The sequence below is a fragment of the Pteronotus mesoamericanus genome, unplaced genomic scaffold (assembly GCF_021234165.1).
Source record: "Pteronotus mesoamericanus isolate MK-2021 breed Mesoamerican mustached bat unplaced genomic scaffold, CSHL_Meso_final contig_78, whole genome shotgun sequence".
Classification (NCBI taxonomy): Eukaryota; Metazoa; Chordata; class Mammalia; order Chiroptera; family Mormoopidae; genus Pteronotus; species Pteronotus mesoamericanus.
The window spans coordinates 11,878,556-11,898,003 of NW_026555258.1; the positions used below are offsets into that span (position 1 = coordinate 11,878,556).

The 19,448-nt window shown below is 50.2% G+C and overlaps 1 protein-coding gene across 1 annotated transcript in view; it reads left to right on the top strand.

Moving 5' to 3' along the window:
• CDK5RAP2 (CDK5 regulatory subunit associated protein 2) overlaps positions 1 to 19,448 on the top strand; it is a 162,042-nt gene that overhangs the window by 133,877 nt on the left and 8,717 nt on the right. Inside the window, exons 27-34 of the mRNA XM_054584470.1 lie at positions 1,681 to 1,800; positions 5,801 to 5,917; positions 7,793 to 7,982; positions 9,010 to 9,131; positions 10,187 to 10,432; positions 13,031 to 13,108; positions 14,040 to 14,305; positions 16,590 to 16,733. Coding sequence (XP_054440445.1) covers positions 1,681 to 1,800; positions 5,801 to 5,917; positions 7,793 to 7,982; positions 9,010 to 9,131; positions 10,187 to 10,432; positions 13,031 to 13,108; positions 14,040 to 14,305; positions 16,590 to 16,733 — 1,283 coding nt within the window. The remainder of the gene's footprint in view (positions 1 to 1,680; positions 1,801 to 5,800; positions 5,918 to 7,792; positions 7,983 to 9,009; positions 9,132 to 10,186; positions 10,433 to 13,030; positions 13,109 to 14,039; positions 14,306 to 16,589; positions 16,734 to 19,448) is intronic.

The window sequence follows — 19,448 nt, forward strand, 5'->3', positions numbered from 1 at the left end:
TGTACCGATGGCTGCTGAGCATCATTACCTGAGAAGCCAGCAGCGTGTGACGTGGGTAAAGCAGCAAGGCAGGCTGCAGGCCGCGCAGACCAGCTCCCGGCTCACTGCGACTGGACTGGCCTCTGGGAGGTGTGCAGGGCAGCAAGGCTGGAGCGGCAGGTGCGGTGACGTGACGTGACGTGCCCGGAGTCTGTGGCGGACGGCCCTTCCGTGCTGGGCTGCAGTGAGGGCCTCGGTCAGGCATTCCAGCAAATGACTTGCCACGCTTGTGGCATTAATGGGAGATAGCTGAAGGTTTGGGAATTAAGTCATCTCATAAACATTTAGATTCATGGCGAAATTACTATTTAATTAGGAAAAGATCTGTAACATTGTACTACTTTTAAATGAAAGTCATTTTGGAGGAATTAAAACTGGGTCATAGCATTAGTATAATGTTTTAAAATAAACATTCCTAAGACATACTGAGTATACCCTAATTGATGAATTAAAGATATTAGTTTTGCCTTTGGATACTTAATGTGATTCTGCTTTAAACACTGATTCTAGAAACTTACCTCGAGGTTGGAACTGTGCTCCTTTCTTTTTAAAGTGAGGGGAGGTTTGGCAAGAAGCTAAAAAATAATATATGCTCATTTTAGAAAACATGGAAAATTAAAATTTTTATATACTTTATTATTAAATATAATATTAAGAAGTGATACAGGAATTTTGAAAAACCTAAAAAACTACCCAAAGGCAACCTCTGTTACTATGTAGGTGTATTTTCTTTATTTGCGTATATGTGTTTTTCCTGTCTGCAGATTTTTTAATGAGTTATGATTGTACTGATAACCCATATTGTATCTATATTTTTCTATGATATTATCGGGTCTTCATAATATAATTTTAATAGCTACATAGTACTACGTCGTAATGGATGTAATACAATTTATTTAATAATTTGAGTTATTTTCAGTTATTACTCTTATATACAGTGCCAAAAAGAACATTTTCATGCCTTCTGGCAAATGGTTGTCAGCATCTCTGGTGACCTCTTTAAATCAATTTCTAGAAGTAGTCTTTTTTGGGAAAAGACATTGGAAAGAACCTTTCTTTCTAAAGCTAATGATAAAAATAACCCCCAGAAGTTTCATATATTGATACTCATGCTAACGGGATGTATTCTTGAGAATACCCTTCTCACCATTCTCACTAACATTGAGATGACTGTTTTTGTTTTTAAGTCTGAAATTAGTAAGTAATAAATGGATAACATTCCTTTCAAAGAATTAGTCCTGAAAATATCTGGATTCATAATGAAGATAGTATAATCAACTCTCAGGCAGTTCAGGCAGACTTGAAAGCGATCTGTTAGTTTCACCATAAGGAAGATTTTAAATTAATATTTGATATTTAGAAGAATAAAGGGCTGCATTAGAGTTAGCATTAAAATTGTATGGAATATAATCTTTCCGTGTGATGTAAAATATCTTCCTCCTGGAGACTGCAGAGAGTCATTACAGAACCGTGTCTGTGGGCCATAGCTCAGCCTCCCCATATGGGCCTGGGAGAGAAGTGCCTTCGCTGACTATCTTAATCCATCCAGGACTGTTGTAATCTCAAGATCACTGCATAATCTAGAAATTATTCGCTTTGTTAGGGTCTTCAGACTTTAAATTAAAAATGTCCTTCCTGTAGACCTACTAATGGAACATATACAAGAAATTCGAAGTTTGAGAAAACGTTTAGAAGAATCTATAAAGACAAATGAGAAACTACGGAGACAGCTGGAACGGCAAGGGTCTGAATTTGATCAAGGTAAGAAGGACCATCCCAAAGTCAGTGCAAGCCCATGAGTGCTTCATTTGTGACACATTGGCCAGGATAAGCATTCCGTGTATTGGGAAGAATACTGGACTTGTGGCCAGAGATATTTCAGTTCAAGTCTTGACTTTGCTGCTTACTTCCAGGGTGCTTCACGTAACCTTGCTGACTCTCAGTTATAGTGATTTGTCTACAAAATAGGGATAATAATTTCCATTTTATCCTGTTGCGATGAGAATTACGTGCGCTAACTTAAGTAGAGTGCCCACAGTCCCTGACACAGCAGTTGGGTGATAGACGTTAATTTCCCGGTCACTGGAGAAGTCTGCGAGCCTCCGACAGGCCAGATTGTGGTTGGCTCCTCATTTGCCTTTGAAAGCTGTGGAGAAATAGGTATTTTAAAACAAAACAAAGCAGTATTTTGTCTTTTTGTTAATAATAGATTATAAAAATATTAGCATTTTAGCAGTCTGTAAATCTCACATGTCAATCAAAAGGTTATCAATAGTGCTTCATAGCCACAGTTAGCTCTGAACGGAATATTCTTCCGTGAAGAATTTTAAAATACATATTTTTTCCTATAAGGAAGACATTCACGTGATTCAAAAGTCAACACCTGCGCCCATCAACGCCGTCACCCCTTCTCCCTCCCCGCTCCTGCTCATCCGCTTAAACATGGTTTTCATGTAAAGACAAACATACGTTCTTATTCCCTTTCTTACTTATCCCAAAGGTACTGAATACGTTACAACGCTATTCTGGCCCCCTTTTTTCTTCGAACAATACATTTGGGACATCTTCTCTTACTGCTCTAAAGAGAGTGTCCTCATTCCATGGAGAATGTGTTTTGAGAGCGGCCGTGGGCATGAGGAAGAGCCCGAGGTTGTTTGGGACTGGACTGCCCGGGTGCGGATCCCGGCTCTTCTGTTCGTTAGCTTCGTGACTTTGGGCAAGCCCCCACCTCCGCCAATTTAATCACCTTCTGAGAGTCCCCAAGGTTAAATGAGGCAGCGTGTGTGCGGCCTTGCTCACTGCTCCTCTCAGGAAGTGGCTGTTTTCCTCACCAGTATCAGCTTTATCTTACCATTGTGTTTTGTATGACATTGCTAGTTTCACATTGCAAAGCTCTGCAAAGATACTAAATTCTAGAAGGATGCACTCAACGGTAGCGCTTGAATCCTTGGCTTCCTAGTCCAGTTCTCGTTCCTCCCCAGCCCATCGCAGCCATCAGCCTAGAAGGACGTCTTTTCAGAGTGCTGCGCCTGCCGCTCTTTGGTTCAGGATGGTTCCCTTTCTCTCTCTCCCTCCGCACTCCTCATCCTGCATCCTCTGCCTCTCACCCCCAGGGAAATTTATTAATCTGAGTTATTAGTCATATCAAACACAGGGAAGAAATACACGCCTGGGCCCTTCACATTCACTCTTGGTAATGCCTGAATTAGATTCATTCTGTTTTACATTTTCCCTGGCAAATCCAATTATAGAATTATTTGGGGGCTCAAATGGCCACCAGCTATAATGGAGCAGGCAATTGCTCTGGAGAGTAATTCACTTTGACAGGAAGATTTACAAAGAGGCATTCATAAAGGAGGTGCGCTGGTGGAAAGACACGCTCTTCTCACCGTGTTGTCACAGCCTCTGAAGAGACAAAGAAACAAATGGGGCTGCGCCTCCCCCCGCTGTGAAGTGTTTCCTGTGGGAGCACGTCTGAGAAGGGCACGGCCCCTTGTAATGTTGAGGTGGACGGCTGTCGAAAGCTGTCCTCTCATGTGTCAGATCTCCCGGCTTGTCACCAGTTCCGTGAGCTGACAGTGATGGCTGTCGGGGGATAGACGGGCTCCGAGCATCAGAAGTGGACCCCGCTGGCTCGGGCTTTGTCAGGAACTGCTCTTTGGCCTGACTCTTCCTTCGAAAAGTGACCATCTTAGCTGTGGTCCTAGTCGACTTCTCTAGAATTTTTCCTGCTCGTCCAGATTGCTCCTCTGTTCCTTTGCGACTCCGGCCTCTCATCAGTCGTGACATTCATACAAATGGTAATTGCAGTAATAATAACTTCCATCATTGTTATTGAGCTAATGGAGACTGAGGGAAGCTAGGTGCCTTGCCTTAGGTCATGCAGCTATTAAGAAGCTGGAGCCGTGGTTCAAACCCAGGTGTCTCTGAAAAGCCCCAGAATCCACATAGAGTGGAAGACGGTAAGGAGAGATGTAGGTGAAGTAAACACAATAGGCATTGTGGCAGGTGAATCAGCATGAGAAAAAAGAGTGTTGTAGAGAGGAAAAGAGTGTGAACTTTGGCTCTGGGAGACTGATGTCGTACCTTCCTTATGGGGACTGTGGAAACTCCAGGTGGTCAGTTGTGTGCCGGGATGCTTTTAGCTGCGGGTAGCAAAATAGGAGGACAAACCGGAGTAGACAAAGGAGATTTATGTTTCCTTACAAAGCAAACCCAGAGGCAGGCAGTCCAAGGCGGGCTTAGTGGCGCAGCGACAGCAGGCCTTGGGGTTAGTGCCTGTGACGGCGGCAGTAGCTATTCACGTCACAGCCTCTCAGGACAGTGTCCAGGGCATGGGACGGAAGAGGGTGTGGCTTCTCCCTGTCCTCCTCGTTTCTCCTGGGTAGGGAATCTTCCCCGGAATGCCCCAGCGGCCTGCCGGCCCAGCCTCCCTGAGAGAAGTAGACCAGCGCCGTGGCCTAGCTGCGCCGGAGGCGGGGAAGGCGGAGGCTGGCATTTGGCTCTGTGGTGGGGTGGACTCAATCCATAAGGAAGCCCGGAGGGAAGCATGTCCCCCTACCTGTAGAAGGCACCTTGTACACCAGTGGCACTCTGCAGAGGGTGCTGTGGACAGAAACATTATATGCGGTGCAGACATAGAAGGCTCAGAGGACAGGGAGTGTTGGGATGAAGTGTCAAAGAGGTGTCTGGCCAGACGAAGGGGTAGGGTTTCCAGAGAGAGACCACAGCCTGGGGAGGTGTTTACAGATGAGGAAACCGATTAGAGTTAGGACGTGACCTCAGACCCAGTCTGTCTAGCTTCAGATCTGCTCTTGTTAGCATACACTTAGAGGCGGTGAATTTAAGCTAAAAGTTGAAAGATAAGTGTGATTTTGACAGGGGAAGTAGGGGGTAGGCATTCTAGGCAAAAGGAACGCCTCATTCTACAAAGCGAGGGAGATGTGTGACCACACAGTGCTTTCGGGACGCAGAAGTGGCCCAGTTTGCCAGTGTTTGAGGGCCCCTGGGTGGAGAGGCAGGATTTGGAGCTGAGTAATGGTGATCTGAAGTCTGGACCGGTGTTCTGCTTTTTGCTTGTTGTCTATGGTGGTGCCGTCCATCACAGGGTTTGAACAGAGAATAACACGAATGGGCCGTGTTTAGGATGATAACCCCATCGGCAGAGTAGTCGGGAGGGAAGATGGTCAGGCCTGAACTGTAGGGACAGAATAGAGTGGACCGGCGTCCAGGCATTTGGAGGAAGACTCAGCAGCTGTGGTTGTGTGACTGCGCAGTGGAGGGGGCCGTGTTTGGGCTGGCTCCCAGGTTTCTAGCTGGGGTTAGGGCCAGTGGCAATACTATACTGTCCATTGGCAGGGCTGGAGAGGGGAGAGGGCAGGTTCGGAAGGGCGACCGGGGCACAGTGAGGAGTTCGGCTTCGGCTCTGTGGACTGGGCGAGGTCCTGCCGGCCGCCGCATATGTGGGGTTGGGCCTCTGGAGAGACACCTGTGGAGGTTAAGGCTGTCGCCCACTCACCCCAGCGCAGCCTCGGTCTCATCCTTTGTGCACCCTTAGGACAGGTAAGGTGTGGGGAAGCCCCATCTTGTCTCCTCTTTCTAGCTCACTCTTATTTCCTTTGGACTCTGGGAACACCATATGTAGTACACATGAGTGATTTTAAGCGTATGTTGTGTTTCTTCATTATTTAAAACTGTTTTCTAGAAACTTCTGTACTGACCTGGAGACTCTGCATTAATCACTATGTATGTGTTTTTATAGGTTCTTCAAATATTTTTGTTTGTGGTTCAGAGCTGCATAACTCTCTGACATCAGAAATTCGTTTCCTGAGGAAGCAGAACCAGGCCCTCAATGCGATGCTTGCCAAAGGATCCAGAGGTGAGCACTGAAGGAGGCAGCCGCCGCCGGGGGCTCTGGAGTCCGACTGACCTGGGTTTGCGTCCGGTGGCTCTGTGACTTTGGGCAGGTCACATAACCTCTCTGAACCTCAGCATTTTTAGCTGTAAAATAGGACTACGTCATTGGGCTGTTGTGACAATTAAACCCCCTGTAACCCTCAGCTCAGTACCTGTTACTTTCTTTACTTGCTGCCCATCCCTCTACAGCTGCCTCTCTCTTGTCTTAGGTCACAGTGGAAGAGAGAGGGCCTGGGAATATTTACTGCCACATCTCAGTCAGAGATTTCCTACTATCAGGAATGTTTTTTCAGTATTTCTTACAAAGATTGCTTTTCTTAATTCCTTCTGTTCAGAGCTTAGCCTCCCAGTAGCTTTTGTTTACTTTACCTCTCAATACTTAAAATGGTTCTGGAAGGATACATTATTAGTCCTCTTTTACAGGTAAGAAAACTGAGGCCTTAGGAGTTGACCGAATTGTGGTCACAGAGCTGGAACTTGGGCCAGCCCATCTCACTTTCCCTAGAGGTTTTGGTCTGAGAGATGAAATTCGGGCTTCTGCAGGCCATTCATTCACCCGGCACACAGCCCTGGCTCCGGTGCTATGTCAGGGCCCATGTGGATCCTGAAGAGAAGTGAATGAGCACAGGTCTGCTGGGAGGCCCAGCCGGCAGCCGCTGCAGGCCAGGCTGAGGGCCGGCCTCCGTGGTTGGGGCGGCTGGGGAGCTGCCGGACCCTGGAGATGGCATCCGACCGGGGAAGGCTGGTCTTCAGCAGCGGGGTCTGGAAGGATAAGCAGGGATTAACCAAGGTGCCAAAGATTTAGAAGAGCCAGAACCTTTTCGGTAGAAGAAAGAGCGCACACAGAGGCCTAGGGGTTAGAGATGGGGCGAGCGTAGACCAGTCAGGAATTACAGGAAGCTAAATGGGGCTGGAGTCTGAGGAAGGTGGAGAAATGTGCTTGGAAGTTAATGTGTTGAGGTTGAGAGTGGAATCAGGAAACCTGGGTCTGAATCCCGGCCCTGCACTTGGTGGTGGTGTGATCTCAGGGAAAGTCTTAACCCCTTCGCTCCTTATTTTCCTGTCTGGAAAATGGGGGGAATACTAGCACCTATCTTGGAGGTTTGCGATGAAGAATAAGGTGACACATATAAAGATCTTAATGCAGTGCCTACAGTTAGCTGCTCCCAGCTCTGCTGGCAGCTCGCCTGGTGGGGTGCCCATGGCCTGCAGTGTGCTTGCGAAGGCCCGCGCATTTAGCTGCGTGGCTAATCCTCATAACGGCACAGACGAGGAAACTGAGGCACAGAGGAGTGAAGAAACTCACTCAAGGCTTTGGCGTCAGTAGGCGGGAGAGCACTTGCATGTGGCCCTCTACTCCGGCCCTGGGTGTGTCTTACTCCTCAGGGGAGGTGCTGCCCTCGGAGCCTGGGGGGTGAGCGGGCCCTGGCTGCCACCTGCCACCTGCACAGCCCTGCGGGCCTGGCGGGCGGGAGGCTTGCGGCCTTTCCCAACACCCAGCGCCAGAATTTGGGGCCTGTTTCTTGCCTCTGTCTGTAATTTCTACCCACTGTTTGCTCTGTGAAGGCAAAGTAACTAGGTTTGCACAGCCCATTATTTAATAGAAAATTAAACAGGCCCATTTCATCCCAGTGACGTTTAATCTGCAGCCTTGATGTTGACAGATTTATCTGCCCAAAATGCATAAGATAATTGGAATGCCAGAACCATAAATGCCAGATTAAATCTCATTCTCTTTTGTATTCTTGGAGTGCTCGAGCTGAAGTGCTGTATTTGCGTAATAAGGTTGGAAAAAACAAATGGTGTCTCTTCTCAGTGGCACGTTTTGTGTTTGCAGATAAACAGAAGGAGAATGAAAAATTACGAGAGTCCCTCTCCAGGAAGACTGCGAACCTTGAGCACCTCCAGCGAGAGTTTGCCTGTGCGAAGGCGGAGAACGAAAGGCTGCAGCGGGAGGCGGGCCAGAGGGAGAGGCACAGCCAGCAGCTGCTGCAGGAGCTCTGTGATGGCCGCAGCGAGCTGAGCAGGTAGTGGTCCGGTGCACCCGCGTCCTGGGGGCCGTGCGGGCGTCTGCGCGCTGGGCTGCGGTCATGGGGCAGGGCAGCCAGCCCCTGCCCTGGTGCACAGGGACAGCAGTAAGCCAGCAAGCCCCAAAACACATAGTTCATCAGGTGGGAATGAAATATGGGAGAGGCCATTGGAGGAAGGAGGATGGGGCCTGGGGGGCAGACTGCGTTTTTTTCCAGGGCGAGTCAGGGGCGGCCTCTGTAGAGATGCCGTTTGAGAAGTGAGGGCGTGAGCTCTGCAGTATCTGGCGGAGGATCGTTGTCAGAGGCCGGGGAACGGGCCCTGAGGCAGGTGTCCTTGGCCTCCGCAGGGCAGAGCAGGGAGGCCAGTGTGGCGGAGGGAGAGGCCATGGTGCGGGCGAGGGCAGAGAGGTGGGTGCCGGATCACATAGGACCTTGTCATGTGCTGAAGGCTTTGGTTTTTACTCTGAGTGACATAGGAAGGTTGGGGAAGATTCTAAGTAAAGGAGAACATGAATCTGACTTAGATTTTAAAGGGATTGTACCAGCTCCTCTTTGCAGTTTCCCCTTAGACCCTGTCTTGTCCCCCATGTTTTCCATCTTTCCTGTCGGCACTCCTGAGTGTCTGGCTCTTTTAGAGTGACCGACATCACCCTCAGTCACCCAGGGTGGCGCAGTGATTTAGCGAGATCAGTGCCTTTGCCATCACACAGCCCTGGCTCCTCCCCTGGGCTGTGCATCCTGGGAAGGATGTATCCTTGGAGCTTCGCTGCCTCCTCCCTGAGTTGGGGATTAGCTAGCACGTTCCTTTTCGGGGGTCTCTGAAGATTACATAAGATAATGTATGTGAAGGGCTGGGCTCAGAGGGGCACTCGGGAAGTGGTGGCTGTGGCTGGAATTCTTAGCCATGCTTGTCATTCTTGTCCACGCTCTTCTAGCTTGAGGGCCGAGTTGACTGCCGGCGGGGTTTGACAGAGCCACTCCGTTAGAATTAACCTCCCCTCCCTGGGGGCTGGGGCTTTTGCAGGGTGCGGGAGGAGCTGAAGTGGGGGCAGCAGCTGCTCTCACAGAACGACAAGATACTCCAGTCGCTGCGAGTGGAGCTGAAGGGGTACGAGAAGCTGGACGAGGAGCACAGGATCCCCAGAGGTACTGGGCACTCTGGGCTGAGGCCTTTCTCAGCCTGAGCTCTGCGTCTGGGCTCATCCAGACAGGGTTCAGTCTCCACCCTAAAACGCTGTCGTCAAACCCCTTGCTCCCCTCCCGGGTGCAGGGGTGCGTTTTGAAGCAAGCTTCTTCTGAAGGAGCCGCAGGAAACACAGAAGGCTCGGGGTCAGGCCAGTGGGGGTCTGGATGCCCCCTGCCTTGGCGCCCGGCGCTGTGGCTTCCGGCAGGTCATCTGGCCCCTGTGGGCCTGTTTCTTCCTCTAGAAAACAGGCTACTGGTACCTGTTCTGTAGAGTTATTGTGAAAATTAAATGAGATCATTTATTAAAAGCATCCTAGCACAGTACCTAGCACATAATAGGCTCTCAAGATACAACTTTTATTAAAATTTTCTCACTAGTATGTGCTGCTTTTTGGCCAGTCGGCACATGTTTCTGGAGCACCTGCTCCACCCTGGGCATTGCTCTGGAGGTGGGTGTTGGCCCTGGTCCCCTCTGTATCCCAAGAGGGACTCAGCTGTCAACTCAGATATTTTAGAATCCGTTTTGAGGTGTGGCGGAGTTGTTTTGTTTTTTTTAACTAATTTTCCAGATGGTTTCTCCCCATTGAAAGTTGATCTAGAAAAGGGTCACCTCCCAGCTTTTATTTTCTCTTCAAGTTGCTTTTCTTATTCCTGCTGTTGAGCCTTTTTAATATACTCTGGCTCTTAAAATCAGCCCCTTTCATTCTATAATTCCACCCAAATAGATTTTATTACTACTAGACATAATTTCGGGGTTTGGTGTGCAATTTGCTAGGCTTTTATGGCCAGAAGCGAAAATTAATTTCCAGCTCTTATTTAGCCTGTGGAATAGCAGCAATTAAGCCTGCCAATATTTTTGTTTTTAACGTCAAGTTGTTATTTTAAATCATACCTAGTTCTTAGGAAGGGAAGGGTGGGTGACGGTGGTGGCGGGTTTAAAACTCTGTCGCGCTCCTTTGATGGCTGACCCTTTGGTGGAAGAAGGTGTCAAGGCGTCCCTTTGCACATGTTTGCAGAGTCCAGAGCAGAGGCGTCAGGAGAAGGCGGGAAGGGACAGGACCCTTTCAGTGACCTGCATGACCTCCTGAGAGAGATCCGGGCCCTGCGGACACAGCTGGAAAGGAGCATCGACACCAACAGCGCGCTGCGGGGCCGGCTCGAGGAGCAGCTGGCGAAGGGCGCGGGCAAGACCCAGGACGCAGCTCTCATTCTGGCTCTGCAAGCCCTACCCACGCGCGAGCCCCTTCAGCCAGACAAGCCCGGTACTGCTCCCGCCTCTCCTCGCTGCCAGAGAAGCAGCCCCGTGCGGCTGTGGGGCGTGCGAGCCCCTCATGCTGCCCTTGCTCACGGAGGTGTCTGTCCGCTGTACCTGAGCACTGAGTAGCTGTCACCTTTGGCAGAATGGTGTAATCTCTGTCGGGGGCCTCCTGGTTCTCAGGGAAGTGGAGTTGGGGCTTCCAGCCGCCCCCATTGCCTCCGGCCTTACTCTCCCCCATCCATTTAGTCCTGCCCACATCCCTTCACTGCTGAAAATCCAGTCCCTCTTTCTGCCTTTGAAAGAGAAGTTAAACCTCTTATCCTGGCTGTCGGTGTTTTTCAGAATCTGAAAAGCATCCTGGTAGGTTTGAAAACTGGTTCTGTTTGGCATTTGCTTGTGGGTGTATTGTCTGGCCCAGCTGTTTAGGGTGGCAGAAAGGGGACAAGACTGTGGTCAGTCTTCGGCCACCTGCCCAGTAGAGGGCCTGGAGAAGCCGGCAAGTGGTCAGGCTCTACGCAGCTGGCCAGACCATCCCCTTTGCTCGGGAGGAAGGAACTAAGACCCTGAGAGCTGCCCAAAGTGGACACAATGAGTAGGTGGCAGAGCTGGAGCTGGAAATTGTTTCTCAGCTCTGAGGCTGGACCTGTCCCTGAAGCACCACCTGGCCTTCCAGAGCCTCCGGTGCCTGTGGGCCACCAGCCCGTCCCGGGGGACGAGGAATGTCAACGTATTTTATAAACACGTGTTGTGTGAGGGTTTGGACTCATCTTTACTTGACTCGGAAATTACGTCTGTTGCTTTTAAGTTGAAAAATCAAGATCTCTTAACGAACACCCAGTCAGCCTGCTTTAAAGCTTGTGCTGATTGGTTCATTGGTTTCTCCTAAATAAGGATTTTAAATTTTTAACCATAGAAGATGATGTGACAGTATGAAACAAAGTAGGGAAAAAAAAATCCTTCATGATCTACAAAATGACAATTTTTTACTTCGCATACTTTTTTTCATTCTGTCCTACATTTCTCGGGTGTAGGCATGAATTTACATTGTTCAGATTGGTTTTTGTGCCATTCCGTGTCCTTTCTTTGTTCTTGCCCAACATTACATCATAAATGTTTCCCCCTCCCCTCACATGGGCTGTCAGATTATTGTTTGCAGGTTATTGTCAGTCACCAAACCATTACCCCAGTGATTATTAGAGTGGTCTCCGATTTGGAGCTTTTTTTAGACATTGGTGTAAATAAGCTTTTTGTGGTTAAACAGAATTCGTAAGATAAAAATTCTACTCAGGGAATCTCAGAGAGTCCAAAGGTGCCACATTGCCACCTTCTGCATGGGGCATACATCAGCAGTGGGCATCACTGTTTCAAATACAGGCCTGTTTCCCTCTAGGGCTTTGAGAAGGGGACCCAGGAGACCGCGGGGGTGGGCTAGGGGAGACTGCAGAGGAGACAGGTCAGTGCTTAGGGCGCCCGGGAGGGAGAGCTGCGTGGCTGAGGTGAGGAGGCCCCTGAACAGCCTGCGCCTGCTGTTGAAGTTGGCCCAGGGCCAGCCCTGCGTGGGCCTTGCAGGAGGCACCCAGGAGAGAGGTCAGAAGTCATGCAGCTGCCACAGCGGAAACGCTCCCCGCTTCCCATGAGTGAAGATCGGAGCTGGACCTGGGCAGCAGTGTCGCTTCCTTTGCAGACTTCAGAACTATATTTACACGCACCTGTTGCAAAGCTGTGCTGTAAAGACTGCTGTTTCGGGCAGAAAGCATAGCATCCAGGGGCCACAGTGCGTCCTCCTGAGGTGCCTGGGCGGGAGGAGCTGGGTGGGGCATCCTAAGGCCTGGACAGTCCTTCCTGTGCCAGCATACCCTGGGGAATGCCAGCAGGTCGTGCCTGTGTCTGTCTGTCTGTCTGTCTGTCTCGCCTTCCAGGAAATCTGAATCACACTGCCATCCTGCGCACCAAGCTACTTACCACATTCCCAGGTGAAAGTGGTTTCTAAGTCATAGAAGGCGCAGGTCATCTTGTACAGTATCTCACTGATTTTGCCTCCTTACGTTGTTTCAAATGCACTGCCTCCCAAATCCCACTTTGGGTCAGTCTTCTCTCTTGCTTGGTTCCTGCGGCAGCCTCTGCGGCAGCACAGAACGCAGGTCTCAGCTGGGCACTGCCCAGCCTCCTGCCCCTGAGCGGGTCCCCACAGTGCTCACAGTTCTGGCCTGGCTCCCTGCACTCGACGGGTGAACAGCTTCTTGCTCCCTGGGTGTGTCCTGGCAGCTCACTCCTCGGTGCCTCTATATCTGCCTGTTCCTCTGCGTGTACGTCTCTCTCCCGCGGGGTTAGCACCCCTCCCACAGCCTGGGGCTTCCCTCCTGTAGCCCTGGCCACCCTGGAGGGAAACTGCCTGTTTCCTTGTCTGGACAGGAGGGTCCTTCCTGGGAGGGGACTGGGCCTGCTCACTCTTATCCCGTGTCCTGCACAGGGCCTGGCAGAGGGGGTGCCAACAAGGGCGTGAATGAATGCTGTGTGTTGGGACTTGACTGTGTTCTCCTTCAGTTCTCTCTGTGAAACATAATAAGAGTTCATTTTCCTTCTCTTGTTTTGCATTGTGTAGATGGTAACAGATGTGCCGTGGCAACTGACAGTTCCTGCGATCTGCTTGACTCCACCCTGGAAGTGCCCCCGAGATCAGGTACAGAGCGGAAGTCTGGGTTGATGACGGCAGGGTCGGGCTTGCTGGCAGGACTTTTTAAATTGGAGAAAAGGAGGTCCCTGGTCTCAGCTTAAGAGGGTGTGTGGCAGGGTTTTGGTTTCGTGTTCTCAGCATCTCTAGCTGGTCATCTCCTTCTCCAAGCCAGCTGATTTGTTCGTGGGTTGTCACCTCAGTGACATCGTCGGTCTCTGTTGGTTAAAGTGCGACACCTTCACGTGGCTTTCAAGGCCCTCCAGCAGCCAGCCTTGGGGCGGCCTGTGCAGCCTGTCTGGCCTTATCCCTGTGCCGCTGTGTTCTCATTCAGACGGGCCGCCGTCCTGCAGACACGTTCCCCCTTTCCTCTGTGCCAGCCCGCCCTTGTCGCATTCTCTGCCAGTGAAAATCCCGCTGCTTCCTCAGTGCCCACCATGATTGCGAACTTCACTGGCATCCCAGTCAGAATTATTTATCCAGGCATTTTTTTGATCCAAAAGGGAAAAGCCACAGGCTTTTACCTCTGTTTAGTGTAAATTTTTGCTGCCTGTTCAACCCAGCTCACCTGTTGCTTCTTCTAGGAAGCCTTCCCTGACCTCCCTTCCTGCACAGAGAACTGATTATTTTTTAACTCTGAGCCCCAGCCCTTCATCGCTGTGCTGCTGTATTCTGATGGGACTAGGGGCTCCCGGAGCGCAGGCACCGGCTTTATTCATCCGTGTGAACCGGGGGTCACCTGCAGAGGGGGCCCCTGGCCTGATAAGTGTTGGTTGGATTGAACTGAGCGTCTCCCACAAGATGAGTAAGCCCAGCCTGGAGTACTGTACGGACCGAGGGCCGCTCATAGCCCTCCTGGCTGGCTTCACCGTGGTTAAACGTAGCTCACGAAACTGAGTGCTGCCCCAATAGATCTGACATCTTCCCTCTCATCCTGTAGCTCCAAAGACTCCTCCACTCTCTAGAAATGACAGGGACTCCCTGTCCTGTGACAGTGGCAGCTCCACCACCAGCACCCCGCGCTTGTCTCACTTGGTCCCTGACCACCACCCGTGGGCCAGCAAGAGCGGCTGCCACGTCCTGGGCCTGATTGAGGACTACAATGCCCTGTGTGAGCACATTGGCCAGGGCCAGAAGCTCCTTGCTGAGATGGACATTCAGATCCAAGAAGCTCCCAGCCCCTCAGGTCGAGAGCTGGGAACAAAGGTAACCTGACCGACAGAGCTGGAGGGAGACAGATGCTCACTGTGGGCAGGAGTGGACCTGTCTGCTGAGGGCGCTGGGAGGCAAGGGGCGCCACGTGTCCTCAGGCACTGAAACGGGGGACCTGGAAATGTAGCCTCCAAGAGCTGAGAAGTCAGGTCCAGGCCGGGGGACTGTTGCTCTTTTCTGTGGGCTGGACACTTGTCACAGTTGGTGCCGTGCATCACTGCCATTGCCTCTCCAGGTCTGCCCTGTGTCTGCTTCCTCCTATCCAGTCTTCCATCCATCCTTCTGTCCTGGGGTCCTTCAGTGTGCCTGTTGATCACCTGCCCAGTCACCTAGCCATCACCCACCCACCCTGGCCTCTGCGCAGGCTCAGGCTGCCGTGGTGAATGACAGTCCTGAGCCTCACGCAGCGGGTGGGCAGCCCGGTGGCTTCTCAGCGGCTCTGTGCTGAGCTTGCCAGCATGAGATGTCCCGCACCCTCCTCAAGGTCATTGGCGCCGCCATGTCTCCTTGCAGAGCAGCTCTCACGTCGTGATTTCTCTCATCCCAGAACACCCCTGGCAGAGGGCGAAGTCATTCCTGCTTCACTGTGTTGAGGTGAAGTGTCCTGGAATGGTCAAGATTTGAACTCAGTTCTCTGCCCCCCAAGGCCCCTCTGTCAGGACCCAGCTTCCTGAGGAACATTGTTCGCCCCTCGCTCCCCCAGGCCAAACTCCATGTGCCCCAGGGACAGTGCGGGAGCTGGGGGCTCCTCCGCAGGCCTGCGGCCTCCTCCCACCGTCGTCTCCGTCCCCCCGGGTGCCCTGCCCCCGTCAGCCCGGCCTCCGCGCCCTCTGGGTTGGAAGACCTCTCAGTGCCTTCCGGCTGCCCCTTCTGCCTGCTTCATTCTCCTGGAATCTTTCTCATTTAAAGTTGCCTTTTTGTGAGGACTCCTGTGCTAGGTGCTTGACATCAAATTACATTTTTTCTCCCCGACTGGACCCAAACTCCTCAGACCCCCTTCTTGGGCCTTTCCTGAGGCTGCTTGAGCCCCCTGCTTCCTGATACTTATTTTGCCTTTTTAATTTTGTTTTATTATATATCATAAAGGTCAGTTTTGCGTTTTATATTTCACTAGATAATAAGCTCCAGGAGAGCAGGGAAGGTATCTGTTTTGCTCAGTAGTTTCTATCCGCTACCTGGCTCAGGGCCTGGCTTGGAATCGATGCAGGGTAAATAGTTGTTGAATGAGTCAGTAAGTATTAATAAGATTATTGTTCTCTTCTGATTATAATCTTTACTGTGCAAAAATTAGAAACTGTAGAAAAACATAAAAACAATCTATAAAAATACCACATAGTGCTCAACACTTAAAACTTTGATAAATAATACTTTAGCTCATTCATAAAGCTTAATTAAGCTGACTCCAACATATATGAACTTCATATTTTGACTTTCAGTTCACATTATATTAACCTTTCCTCTGTCCAATTTATTATGTTTTCAGAACTTGACTTCTAATGGCTGAAAAATAAGCTAATGTGGATATCCGCCATTTATTTACTCTTTCACCTGGCTGTTGGATAGTTCAGCTGTGATGATCCTTATAAATAGATGGCTGGTCATATCCTTGATCAGTGCATTAGGGATGAGTTCCCAAAAGTGGAATTAGACACTCCTCGGGGCCCTTGGGATAAGTCTCGCTGTAGCACTTTCCGAAAGTATTGTTATTGCACTACACCTCTGTCTGTATTTATTTTATTTTGAAGACAATCCTCTTTTGTTTTTAAAAATTTATTTTGTGTTTCCCCCTCTCTGGTTCACATTCGTTGCCTTCTCGTGCCCTTGACATCCCCCAGTGTGAGTTTGCTTCTGCCAGCAGGGAGGGTGAGAGGGGCGTACTAGGCCCCGCTGTGTGGGGGCAGCGAGCGGAGCCGCCCAGTGGGTGGCTGAGACAGAGGCGTCCGTGTTGCATTACTTGCTTCTGGCGACGCTTGCTGTCCTGAGAGGCAGTAAGAGCGGCCCCACCATGCATCCTCCTCTTGGCGTAGTAAATAGAGTTAATGCAGGTGGTTATTAATCATGGTTATTGATTGGGCTAAAATCACCACCGAAATTCTCTCATAATCTATAATTCCCCAGTCTTTAAGAACAATAAATTGGTGTCGTCTGGCACCAGGCTCTTGCTCAGCATGTGGAACATGGGCCCTGGGGTCTGGAGATTTATGCCGCCCGTTAAAGCTGGCTTGTCCGTAATCTTTTTCAAGACTGCATGTAATGACCTTCTCACTGCCCCCTGCAGGGTCTGCACCCGGCGCCCCTGAGCAGGCTGGTCGCTGGCCTGAGCAGAGCCAAGCTGACCCTAGAAGAGGCTGCGCGGTTACTGACACTTCTCTGGAGAGTCTCAGTCCCCTCAGACGGCCAGTACACACTTCACTGTGAACAGGTGGGTGGTCACACATGGATTCAGAGGCTCAAGGAGGCCACTGGGGCTTGTGTCTCCGTCTCCTGTGCGTCCAGCCCGGGACCTGGCTCGCGGCAGTCGGGTGGGTGCTCGGTTTGGGGACTGTGTTGGGGAGGGGTGGAAGGTGGACGGGCGGCGGGGAGGGCGCCATGTTTGTGAAGAGCGGCGTGCCAGGCACCGTGCTGACTGCTCCCCGTGTGGTCCTCCTCATGCCCCAGCACCCCTGCTGCCCTAACCCTGCCTGTCCCCACTCCCAGGACATCCTTGTTCAGGGAGATCCTGTTTGCATTCTGCACATGAGGGAACTGAGGCTCAGGGAATGAGGCCCATGGTGAAGGTTACAGAGCTGATTTGAGAGCGCAAGTGTCTGAATCCGAAGGATAAACTTTGGTTTCACGGGCTTTAGGTCCCAGCTTGTCCCTATGGGCCAGGTTGTTCCCTTCTTCTCAAAGTCTCTTTCAGTTCAAATGCTTTTGTCTGGCTGCCTGATGCCTTTTGTTAGCTTTCAGCATCTTATTTGGTGGGCCTCGTTCAAGTCTCTTTTTAACTACTTAGAAACAACTTTTTAAAAATCAATGAAAATCACTTACTATAAAACCACTGAAACTTCCCTGCAAAGCCCGACCTTATAGTGGTGAATGTGACTGAATTAAGAACGGTTGTTCCCGCCCCCACCCCCGGCCCCCTCCCGTGGCACCGGTCAGGAGTGGGGCGGCGCGGGAGCGGGAAGTGGGTACTGTGACGGGGTGAGCGCCCGCTCTGGTGGTCAGAGGAACCGCCCTGGAAGGAGAGTGCCGGTTAAGGAGGCGTTAGGACTCGTTGCTTCATGGCCTGGTAGATACTCCCCGCTTCCCTTATCTAACCTATAAATGCTTGCCCAAGGCCAGCAGGAAGGCAGAAGGGAGTTGGCATTCCACGTCAGTACTCATCTGGTTAATCCCCCTTTGGTAGCTCTCAGGCCCATCAACCGTGGCAGAGAGGAAGGGAGCAATGAAGCAGCCCTCCACTTGGAGGGGCCTAAGGAGCCTGACCTCAGATTCCCTTGTGGGGTCCTGGGAGGGAGTTTGGGTGCACCAAGCTTCGGAAGTACATACCGGTCCTGGTGCGGGAAAAACATGCTTCCCCTGGAGCGGAAGAGGGAATGTTGGAGGGAAGGGGGCCCGTTGGCTTCCCGGCCCACGTTGGCCTTTCCTGTTCTAACCCACCAAGCTCTTTTCCGTCTTAGGCTGAGATGACACAGAGGTTCTGACCACCTGTCTCCTGCCTCCTTCCCAGCTGGCTGGCTCCTCGCCTTTCAAATCCCAGCCTGCATGTTTCTTCAGGGTCAGAAAGGGCTCCCTGTTCACTCGGTCGTAGCTTTTGTTTCATCACAGCTCTTAGCACAGATTATAATTACATATTCATTTGTTTAATGTCTGTCTCTATTTTCAATGAGGGGTCTAGTCTAATTTGTTTATATTTTTAAATGAATCAATGAGTAATTTCCTCTCATACTCTTGAACTTATGTCTGTATGATTTTTAAAGCACAATGTGTCTGAACTAAAGAGTTCACCCTCAATGCAGTGTTTTTGTCCTGAGTACATACGAATGTCTGTGAAATAGAGTGCGGGGGGTGGGGGGGTGTGGTGTGTGTGTGTGTGTGTGTGTGTGTGTGTGTGAGAGAGAGAGAGAGAGAGAGAGAGAGAGAGAGAGAGAGAGAGAATACAAACTATACTCACATTGATCTCCCCCACTAGCCAGTTGGCCCAGGGACTGGTCAGTGCTTGTGATGATTTGCCCCGTCTCTCCGAGACTTTCTCGGGAAATTAATTATGCTCACTTTGGCATCACAGAATTTTAGAACCACAAAAAGGACCATAGAGATGCTCCAATACGGTTCCTGGTGCACATAGACCCCCTGTGTGATGTTAAATTGCCTCTAGCCATTTTTCTGTCTCTGCCCATGTTTCATACAGTGCATTTTTCTTGGTGTGAAATGTGTGTAAATCAGATTTCAAGTTTTCACCAGAAACTGATGGCTTTTTACTCCTAGTGTTTTCCCTGAGTGTCATTCATTGATTTGCCTTCTGCATTTAGTACGTGCACCATGCCCTGCCGTTCCTAGGCCTACTCCGGAAAGTGTGACCAGACACCTCAGTTGGTCTAAGAACGTTGTGGGGGAGGGTGCAAATATATTCACATATTCCTTTGTACATTTTTTTAAGTGGAAGGATAAGTAATAAAAAATACAGGCTACTCGCAGCAGTGAGAAGGAAGGGGGTAGAAGGGCAGGGTGGCAGGTGGCCTGCTGTGAGTGGACCTTGTTTTATAAATTTGACTTTGAAATTTTATGAATGCTTTACGTAATTATAAATTAAAATAAGTAAAAATGAGGGACTAAAGCTATTTCTCCAAGTTCATAGGAAGATGCAATGAACACACCTCAGTGTACACAGTGTTGGAGGTGTGGCCACACAGGGGACCCTTAATGGCTGACAGCAGTTTGGCTGAGTATTATCCCTCATGGAAATAATCTGAGGGCAGAAAGAGCTGCAAAAATTTTAAACTGTTTTCAGTGATTAAATTGTTAGTAATAATATTGGTATCAATATTATAAAGCTATTACATTTCTATTATTTTTATTATCTCAGGGAACAGATAAAATAAATCAAAAATCAAAGAAGTAAAATTCCTGCAGTCCTTAATTTGAATTGGAA